The sequence below is a fragment of the Gekko japonicus genome, unplaced genomic scaffold (assembly GCF_001447785.1).
Source record: "Gekko japonicus isolate JY-2015 unplaced genomic scaffold, Gekko_japonicus_V1.1 scaffold246, whole genome shotgun sequence".
NCBI lineage: Eukaryota > Metazoa > Chordata > Lepidosauria > Squamata > Gekkonidae > Gekko > Gekko japonicus.
Window position 1 is genome coordinate 259,034 of NW_015162482.1, and position 10,819 is coordinate 269,852.

A 10,819-nucleotide genomic window follows, 5' to 3' on the forward strand; every position below is an offset into this window, starting at 1 on the left:
CAGTACCTCCCAGGCCGGCGCGAGGCTTTTTTGCGCCCTAGGCGGGGCTACCTTCTGCCCCCCCCCGTGCACCCAATTATGGGGGTGCCAACCTCCAGGCAGGGCCTGGAGAGAAGGAAGTCCAACTTCTCTCCCGCCCCAGCTGGCCTCCCCGCCGCCCGGACTCACCTTCTGCTGCCATCCTCTGGAGCGCGGCAGCCAGCCTCCCTGGCTCCAGCACCCAGCAAAAGAGCCGCAGCCGCCCCAAGCAGGGCAGTCACCCGCGCACCAGCCCCAATGGCCCGAAACCTCCCGGGGGCCCCGCTCGCCCGCGCAGCTCTCCCTCTGGCCCATCTTGGCTGTGCCCCCTCCCCACGTGGATTTTTGCAGGCGGGGGGCAGCGGGAAGAGGTTGTGTGCCCAGCGGGGTGACAGTTGGGGGGCGTGCGCAACTTCGTGGTGCTCAGCCGTTGCCCGCTCGTGCCCACGGCAGCCAGGCGTGCACAAAGGGGGCGGGCAGGAGAGAGAGGAAGGAGGCAGCCATCCCACTCAAACCCCCAGTCGACGATGCCCCCGCCCCGCCTTCTCCTCCTCCCTCCTCTCATCCCACTGCCTCAGGAGCAGGACCCGGGCGGGGAGGCAGGGCCAGAGCACAGCCCCAGCCGCAAGTGACTTGCTGAGAGCGAGCCCGCCACCTACCCCCACGGGCTGCCAGCAACAATTGCTGGGCAGGCTGCTTCCCGGGGGGGGGGTCTGCACGATGAAGCGGAGAGGAACGAGGAAAAGTGCTACCCGCCTTCATCAGCCCCTTTTCCGCCCCACACACCACAGGGCTGGGAGCAGCAATGGTGTGCGAAGTTTTGGCGGGGTGTGTGTGCAGTTCGGAGCCCCATCCAGGGCCGACCGCCCCATCCAGGGCCCAGCGCTCTAGGCAAATGCCTAGTTCGCCTAGTGGGTGAGCCGGCCCTGAGTACCTCAGAAGACAACAGGAGACATCATGTTTGTGATCGCAAGGGGTGCCCATTCAGCAACAGATGCTATCAAGAAACTGGCTTTGTTTAGCCATTTCTTCCCCTTTCAGAGTTTTGGGCCTAGTTAAGTTACTAAAGGCTCCTCCTCTGGGAAAGTTAAACTCACTGACTTGCAGTTTCCAGAGAGATAAGGGAATGAGATGGAGTCAGACAAAAGTACAAGTGAGATCATGGGCCTGGGAGCTTGAAGGCCAGACACCCAGGGGGAGCTTTGCACTCACATTCCATCTGATTAGTGCAAGAAGCTTTGTATCTTCAGTCTGGCCAGGTAATATATGGATCAAAGGACAAAAGCCTCACTAAGTATTCTAGGTTAGCTATTCAGTTTTCTTATTTTCTTCCCTGCTTTTGTATACTCCTGCACATTTCTTTTAATAAACCTTATTAATCAAACTCCTGTGGAGTTATTTGGGTTTGGGGGCTTCAGTCTACCTTGGCCTACTTGGCTACAGCTACCAAAGTAATTGTCATTGGAACTTAACTTGCAAGTGTCCTACCCTGAAGGGCTGACTTCTTGATTAACACCTGGAAGGGCTGGAAGACCTGGTCTCTGAGCTGAGGGTTATCTTAGAGGGGTTGGTGGTGGCTCATTATCCTGATCAATGAGGATTCACTCCCCGGTGTTGTGTGTTTTGCTCCTGACCTTCACCCCAAAGTCTTCTTATGGGACAAGGGGGCTTTAACAGCTGCCTCACTGTAGGAGGTTGCTTGGCTTGTAACCTTCCCAACATTGGGACTGGTGCCAGCAACTCATGGCAGCCATTTTGTGGTGGCACCCACTCTCCATCCTCAAAATTCTAAAAGTGCTGAACAATATTTGAGGATTCCTGGTATAGTGAAACTTGGACTAAAAGGCTTAATAAATCAGAAGCCATATTTGCAGGATGATTACCATATGGAAAACACAGGGGTAGCCATTTTAGCCTGTTATCAGTCCAATTATGTATATAAGACTGCACAGTACACATGCATCTGTTGTCAGGTTTATAAACAAGAATTATAAACAGCAGTAACAAAAAATGTCCACAGGAAACAACCTGGTATAATAAAAAAGAGGTCTTGTGAACAAGATTTCAATACTCACCAAACTCAGATTAATAGTCCACGATTTTGGGTAGTTAGCTTACAAGTAAAAATGTAAGTAAAAACAAAAAAGGATTCATTTAAATCCTTGTCCAAAGCACCAAATGTCAAGTTAGACAAAAAAAAAAAAAACCCCACTTCCATTTAGGTAAGGCTGTGTTTAGACTGAAAAAGGCACTGTGCGGACTGGAGTTTAATCTAGATTAAGAAAAAAAAAAGATGCATACCTTCCATTACTAGGAAAACCAAATTGCCCAGTGAGAGGGAGAATTGTGAACATTCTCACACAGTTCTTTTATACCAACATTAAAAAATGGCTAAGTCTTGCAAAAGCACCACAGATCAGACCAATTTACCCTATCCACTTGCAGTGCAAAGAACAATTTCAAGTTATTGCCTAGCTGATGCACCCCTGAGATAAAAGTTCTACAAGGGCAGTTTAAAAAAAAGAAAGAAATTTAGGTCAAAAAGATACTCAAGACCACGTTCTAGATCTGCTGCAGACTAGGGCACATAACCCCTTCATGCAAAAGAAGGGGGTGGATGTCTCCAGTTTACTTTAACCTGGGTAACAGCTGACACTACGCCAGCTTCAAAATTCAGGTCAGCCACCAAAGACAAAACACGTTGTGGCAGTGCTGTTTGAAAGGCAGCTGTGAATGCCCTGCAGAAGAAGGTTGGCTTTCTTCCTTCACTTGCCTTAACTGGCAATAAATTAATGTGCTTTTTACAAAACAAAACAAAAACAAAACCCTTCTGTTCTACTATTTTGACGCAATTACAGAGAGACGTGGGTAGGTGAATCCACCCAATCTGAATTATTAAAAAGACAGAAAATGAGAGATATGTGTGTGCGCGCACAGGTTAAGAGCAGTCCATGTACTGGGATCTAAAAAGGACAAAAATGTCAGAGCCCAGGGCTGAGCTGTGCATCCCTGGTTAAGGCACATGTAGAAGTAGAAATCATCTGTTTCAGAGGCAGCCCCGGGGATTGGTAAGGGGCACAGTAGAGCCACAGTCATAATCCAGATCCACCGCAGTATGCGCATTGGTGCTCAGGCTACTCAGTGATGTACCAGTTCCCAGCTGCTGGCGGTCACGCAGGCTCTGGATATAACTCTTCAGCATGGGGAATGGAGGAAGAGAGAAGTATCAGTTTATGCACTGGGAATGGGGTGATTGCATTTCCTTGAAATAAATTGCTTGGCTTTTAACACATTCTTTTCTAGCTGTATAGTGGACATGTGCTAGGAGGTGTGTCTTTAAGCTACAGTAGGCTATACGGCCAGCATATGTTCCTGAGTATGTGGAGGTACATGCATTTCCTCCAGACCTCACATACAGGTGCACCACCATTCAGCTGTCTAGCGGGAGATACAGATGAGATCCACACATTGTTAGATACTGCACTATTATAATCCTGTACCTTCTAGATTTTCCTGGCCACACAGAAAAATGCAGGAGGTACATGATCACAACAGCATAAGATCTAAGAACGTGTGGATCCTACCACAGCTTTCAAAGCTACTGTAAATCAATCCATATTCAGGAAGAAGTTTTCCCCTCACTCAAACTGTCTTGTGACTTTCGTGTTCTATTTGCCTTCCATTGTGGCTACTTGGCCTACCGAACTGAGTTTTTACTTGAAGAGCTGGAAATTAATTTGTGACAGGGCTCAGTCCAAATTTCTGAGCTTTCAACGGAAGGACTTAACCCTGGAACGTTAAGAACAGAGCAAAGCATACATGAAGGTACCTTTGAGTAGGTGCAGGGTACATGTGCAGGGCAATCCAAAATACAGTCATGCCCTTACAAACCCATTCAAGTCAATAGACTTAGAAGGGTATAAATCTGTTGAGGACTGTTCTGTTATCTTCATCAATGAGTAACTATAATTGCCATATACTGAAGATAAGGGTGAACAGATCAGTGTGCATTAATTTAACACCTTTTCTTAGCTTCCTCATAAAAATATGCCTGAAACAGCTTATGGAAGCAAAGCAGAACATAAAACAACCCCCACCACATTGTAAAAACAAAAATAAGTAAAATTAATACAACAGAAAAAAGCAGCCAAACTTGCTAATTAACACAGCTTCAACAAATGGCTAAATTAAACAGCAGCATAAAAAAGCATATCCAAATAACTGGCTGCATCAAAAAACACAGTACCGTAACTTTAACATGTAGTTATAAAGGTAGATGTATCTCAGCAAAAGCAGTCCCCAGCTTTATTGAAGGCAACGCCCTATCATTGTAATATGCAGCAGGCCACACAAGGACTTTGAATTGGGCTGTGAGGTCTAGAGAAGATACTGTGAAGATCTTCCCTAGAAAAGGCCACTCAGATGTGGGGGATAAGAGGCATGTGGACTACAATCAGGAATATTTGCCTAACCTATACCATAGAAGACTGGTCTAAGATTTGGATTGCTGCAAAACAGTTACGCGCAATTCCATATAAGGAAAACATATTTAAACATATTTAAAATGTATCACCGGTGGCATTGGTCCCCGGATAAAATAGCCAAATGTTACCCAAATGTTTCTAAAAATTGCTGGAAGTGTAAAAACAATGTAGGCACCTTCTACCACATGTGGTGGAGATGCCCCAAGTCCCAGCGATTCTGGCAGAAGGTACATAAGCTATTAATAGATGTGTATGAAGTAGAATTACCTTTTAGACCAGAAATATTTTTGTTAAACATACTCCCAGATAAGTTAAAAGATGACCAAAAATATGCTATGGGATTTATCATTACTGCAGCTCGTATTATCTTTGCCAAAAATTGGAAACTTGAAAGGATACCATCATGTAATGAACTGATTAATAAAGTTCAAGAAGTAGTTGAAATAGACAATCTGACTACAATCTTAGAGAATAAAGATATGGAGGTATTTCATAGTAGATGGAAAATGTTTTATAAGTGGATAAAAGAAAATAATGTATGAACTAAATGACTCTGACAACTGAAACTGTTTACCATAAATGCATGATGTAATGCACAAGAAAACTTAATAAATATATATTTATTTTAAAAAAAGGAATATTTGCAGCAGAAACAATGCACATGTCAGCCACTCACTGGCGCAAGGACATCTCCTGCACAGCGCTTGATGGCGTTAGGCTTATGCCGGTAGGAGCCCTCTTGTGGAGTTTGGCTCTGCCTCTTCTTGGCTTCACGCTGCCGAATCCGCAACAGCTGTAACTGCTTCTGCCGCCGATTAAGGACCACTGGGTGAGAGAACAGAGGCATCAGAACAGAGGATGCTACCCCTACTAGCACCCCGCAAGGTGTTTCCAGGACGTAGGGCTGCCAGCTCCAGGTTGGGCAACTTGTGGAAATTTGGGATTGGAGCCTGGGGAAGTCAGGGACCGCAATGAGGTACAATGCCACAGAGGCCACCCTCCGAAGTGCCCATTTTCTCCGGGGGAACTGATCTCTGTAGTCTGGAGACAAGCTCTAATTCCAGGAGACCCCCAGGCCCCACCTGGAGGCTGGCATCCCGAAGCCCAGCCCAGGGCAATTCTAGGAGGCAGGGGGGTATTCTAACCCTAAATCCAGTAAAGCCCTTCAGCTATGGAGGTTTGGGTGGGGAGAGTAGGGCTGCCAAGTGGGGGGCGGGGGGGGTAAACCCCCGCTTTGGAGGCCCGATTTCCGCTGCCGTGGAATTGGGCCCCGGGGGGAACTCCGCCCCCCAAAGCGCAGCATGGCTGTGTCACCAGAGGTGACGCGACCACGTCGATCATGTTGGCGGCGTGGCCCCCATTAATCATAGGAGGAAAAACTCTATGGTTTTCCCTCTGACGATCGGGGCCACGCCCTCAACGTGATCAACGCCGCGCATCACTTCCGGTGATGTGCTGGCGGCTCACGCGCACGCCCACCTACGGCTCCCGGAGTTCGGCAAGGCTCCCCTGCCGCCAAGGTAAATAGACTTGGCAACCCTAGGGGAGAGGCTCTTATACGACAGAGTGTGAGATGGGAAAGGGGAACATAGCTCAGCCCCATCTCTTGGCCTTCTTCCTTTTCAGCCCTTTGTTGACCCCCCCAGAGTTTTGCATAGCTGCTATATCATGGATACATTCCATCCTTCAGAGACCTGAAAATCTCAGTTTCTCTTTTTATAAACCAAGGTCTCTTCTAATTTTTTTTTTAAGAGAAAGAAATATCTTCTAAAGATTGAAAAAGAAGAAAATTATCTGCAAGATCCTTAAGTGTATAAGCATGATTTCTGCAATCACACTGTGTGAGGAAATAGTCCTGAATAATCTGCACACCACACTACAGAGGTTACACACTGTGTGATTACAGTATTGGGACCATAAAACTCTGGGATCTTTCGAGTGCAGAATTCCACTTCCCAGGCTCAATCAAACTCACAGAGAACAAACAAATGGCCACTAGCCATGAAAGGCCACTTTAGCCTCCATGTTCAGACACAGTATTCCTCCAAGTACCAGATACTGGAGGCAAGCAATAGGGATCTTTGTGCCCTGCTCATAAGAAGGGTGAATAACAATTGATGAGTTTTGTTTTTTAAATCAGACTGATTTTTTGGAAGTTTCATCTATAATAAATTGCTCTTCTAAAAAAAACCTGGCATAAAATGAGACGCCCTGACCTAGATAGTCCGGGCTAGCCCAATCTCATGAAATCTCAGAAGCTCTGCGGGGGCAAGCCTTGGCTGGTATGTGGATGGCAGACTATCAAGGAATACTAGGGGTGTGACACAGAGGCTGACCACCTCTTGCCTTGAAAACCCTGTAGGGTTGCTGTAGTCACAAGAGAGAGAACGAGAGAGAGAGAACAGAGAAAGAAACATAATGCCAACCTCTCTCTTAAAACTGAATTTACAACCCTCTTATAAAGAGTTACTTTCATTTGCAAAGAAGTAAATGTTGTGAAAACACCTTCACAGAGCACAGCAGTTTATGTATTTATATTATTGGCTTGATATTTGGAGCCTGGGATTGGCAAACTGCTGCAGTTTCTCACTCACTGCTGGGACTTTCTGCTCCTATTTTATGTTTAGTAATCACCTGATCTCTGCGATATACTCAGTACTGTATTTGAACGTATCAAAGAACAAGGAGGTTTAGCTTCCATCTACCCAGCACCTACTAACAGTCCTTGCTTGTGCCTTTTGGGGCAGACTCAGGCCGTATTCACAAAGGCAGGAAAAGAAAGCAAAAGAGGTAGACAGGACTGTAACACTTTGAATGGCAAGTGGTGGGTGCTAGCTTCACTTACTGCAAATCAATCAAACGGCAAGGAAAGAGGTTATACCCATGCTGCGTGCTAAGCCAGCTGTTTTCTGCACTTAAGGTATTTCTAGGATGGCGGAGTGTTCCAAAACATGATCCTCCACCTGTAGTGTGAAGAGCATTCTGAGACCTCATTAGCCTACACGGGTGAACAAGACTGAGAACAGAAGTTGGTGTTGATGTGAACCAGCACTCATCCGCTAAGAACCATAACGGCTCTGCAGGCTGCAAGAGAATTCTATCTGGGGCCCCAAGCATTGCCTAAATATAAGCCATGAGTTGCACATCACTTTCTAAAAAAGCACAAATAAATATATAAAACACTTCATAGGCTGCGGTCACACTGAGCAGTAGCCACACTACTGCGACGGAAGATAGGCAGATTTTCCGGGCATGATCTCACCACCACATCTGGGAAGCGTAGAGCTCCCGAGGCTTCCCTCCGAAGATGCACAGTTAAAAACTAGTACCTCGGAGGTACTAGTTTCCGAAAACCGCGGGGCAAGGGCGGGCGTCTGATCACGTTTCCGGTGGCATCCGGTGACCGCCCATGCCCCATTGCGAAAAGGTTTTTTCCCCCCAAAGTCTCCAGGGATGCGCACAAGCACCCAACGGGGCAACGCCGTTTGCTGTGCTGCGCCGCTTCTTTGGCGCATCGTGTGATCGGCACCTCCCCCCTAACCACGGGGCCTCGACGGGACCGCGAGGGGATTCCTGATTGCGCAGTTGTGTGTTATTTCGCTGCGGGGCAAATAGCCACGCCTCCCCCTCCCCTGCCGCGATATCCGGCCTGTGTGACCAGGGCCACTGTGTACCTTCTGAAGTTGTTTAAAGGTTCTGTTCTAAGACCAACATACATTTTAAACAAAGTACACATTACTATTAAGTATACTACTGTTATACTATACTATACTAAGCTAATGTTTTAACTATAATATTATGCTACCTAGAAACTGATTTTTAAGAATAATGGTAGTTGAGTATTAAGCTTAATATTGCCTTCGTTTCTCTCATATTTCTTATTTTAGATAGGTGACTTTTCTTGTTGTAATAGTTTTTTATGATGATACACATTGAGTATTGTTTTGCAAACATTTTGCAAAAATAAAAAGCAGTATCTAAGTAACTCCTGGAAAACAGATTAAAATACATTTTAAATCAACTTTTTTCATGGTTATTTAAATTAATCCACCCTGCTTTTAAGCTCCATAGAAGCATCTCATTAGCCCAACACTGCTGTGTTAGCGAGATCTTTCATTTGATCCCACAAATCTCTTGTTATGGTCTCCTAGCAGCCTTTAGCCTTCATCCATGAATATGGAACCTACATTGATTTTTTTATTGTCCACCCCCATGACTTTATGATTTCCCTTGACCCTCTTAAGTAGACTTGCCATTTGTTCTCCCACAGCAAGCAGCCCCCCCCCAGCCTGAATGCCCCACCCTTTCAAAATTGAGAAGCAAAAGAAAAAATGGCCGGAAAATGGCCTCCATAGCATTGGCACCAGAAATTTCACCATGTCTCTATGATATACCATAGAGATCACAGGAAATTCCTAGAGTGTCACCTTCTTCCCAAGCACCACCCGCAAAATTTCCCAGCATTTGATGAAGCAGTGCTGTTAACACTACACCCACAAGGTTCTTTCACGCTCCCTCATCCCGTCTCTTACCTTTGTCCCCATTGTCCCCCCCCCATTTCCTCTCATACATGAAATTTAATAGGGGGGTGGGAGAGAGAGGAACTAAGCTCGAGCACAGAACTGATAGACCAGCACAGTCTTCTCTTCTTCCTGTCTTTCTTTCATTACAAGACATGATCCCCCCCCATAGCCCTTCACTCACCATCTGTATGGGAGAAACCTTCAGCCGTCACTTTCCACTGCAGCAGCACTCCCATCAAAGCAAGGACAGGCCAGATGGCCAGCACGGCCCAGCCGCACCAGCAGAGCGGAGAGGAAGGTGCCAGACGGAGGCGGTCGTATATGTGGCGGCCCAAAGCCAGGTTCTCCACGGCATAGTCCAAGCAAAGGGTGAGTATGGCGCCCCCAAACACTGCTGTGGAGAGCACCGTGAAGGCTTTCTGCCAGCGCAAGGCCAGAACAGCACCCAAGAGGGCAGAGCCCAGAAGAGATCCAGCAGGGACCCATGCGCTGGGCAGCTCATATAAAGGCTCCGTGGCCACCAGCCCAGCGGTGGCTAATAGCAAGCCAAGCAAAAGCCCAGTCAGGAACAACCCAACCGAGTGCACCAACATCGTGACCAAGCCACACAGGACTCCAATGCCCAGGGCAATGCCCGCGCTGACCTCCAGGCTCAACTGCGTGTCCAAGATGCGTTCCTTGTAGCAAAGCAGGAAGATGACAGCCGAGCCAAAGAGCAGGCCCGAGAGAAACATGATGGCTTTGAAACATCGGTAACCTGTAGACAGCAAAAGCAGGAAGATTAGCAGAAGATATTTAATACTGGCCCTGTTTTCCCCAAGGGAGGGAAGGTTAAGACAGTGGCTACTGACATATCACTGGCCGTTCTTATTACTGGGTCAAGTTCACTGCTTACATTAAACACAGAGAATGTGGCATGAGAAGATACCTCATAGAAAATTTATTCTCTTTGGGGGAACAGAAGGTTTTGTACCATACAGACTCATTATTATCATCAGTATTGTGAAGCAACTGGCTACTTGATTTCATTATCTGAAACAAACCAGGCATGGACACCCTGTTCTTGTTATCATTACTGGAGCTCAGCTGTTTATTATTCCTGAAGTGTAGGCTGAATGTTGTAAGGGGGGGGGGTTCCAGGGGGCAGCAGAGTATAATGCAGTTTTTTGTGGCTTGGTTCTTAAAGCAGTAGGTGACAATAGGGACTCTCGGGGAACTTTTCAGGAAGACGCAACGTAGAATCTCTCCTTTTGTCTGTCTAAAAGCAGCAGCATGTTCAGCAACATATGCCAGAATGCTCTGCTTCCTCGACAGGAAATAGTACTCCTGTCACTGGTGGGCACAAGGCACCCTCAGAAGTGGCCCAGCTCAGAAATTCTACTCCACACAACAGAAACCGGAAACTTTCTCTCCCGACTTCCCTTTCTAGTCCCCTCCTCTTTTGGTTTCTTTAGAAGATACTAGCCCATAGGCAGGGACCAATGTTCCCTCTAAACTGGGGAGTCTTGTAAGCAAAAATTCTACTTTGTGAGCAACTGGCATTAAAGCTGTGAGCGAGTGATTGGGCTGCTGCGTAAATTAGTCTGCTCTGGAGCCCTCCTTCCTGAGCTGAGACAAAGAAAGTGTGAGCTGGAGGCTAAAAAACTGTGAGCTGGCTCACACTCACTCAGCTTAGAGGGAACACTGGCAGGGACCCATTTTATGTTATTTCTGTATAGCACCTAGATCCCCCCCAGTGTGGTTCCTATTAGGCCCCTTGGTACTTGCTTCCTTCTTCACCAAAGCAAACAGCCA

General features: G+C 46.9%; 1 protein-coding gene across 2 annotated transcripts in view; it reads right to left on the minus strand.

Moving 5' to 3' along the window:
- Positions 1-2,204: 2,204 nt before the first annotated feature.
- LOC107105859 (transmembrane protein 198-like) overlaps positions 2,205-10,819 on the minus strand; it is a 16,327-nt gene continuing 7,712 nt past the window's right edge. For both annotated transcript variants that reach the window (XM_015405897.1, XM_015405898.1), the window contains 3 exons: positions 9,207-9,782; positions 5,179-5,327; positions 2,205-3,211 (listed from right to left, as the gene is read on the minus strand). In XM_015405897.1, coding sequence (XP_015261383.1) covers positions 3,065-3,211; positions 5,179-5,327; positions 9,207-9,782 — 872 coding nt within the window. In that variant the 3' untranslated portion in view covers positions 2,205-3,064. The remainder of the gene's footprint in view (positions 3,212-5,178; positions 5,328-9,206; positions 9,783-10,819) is intronic.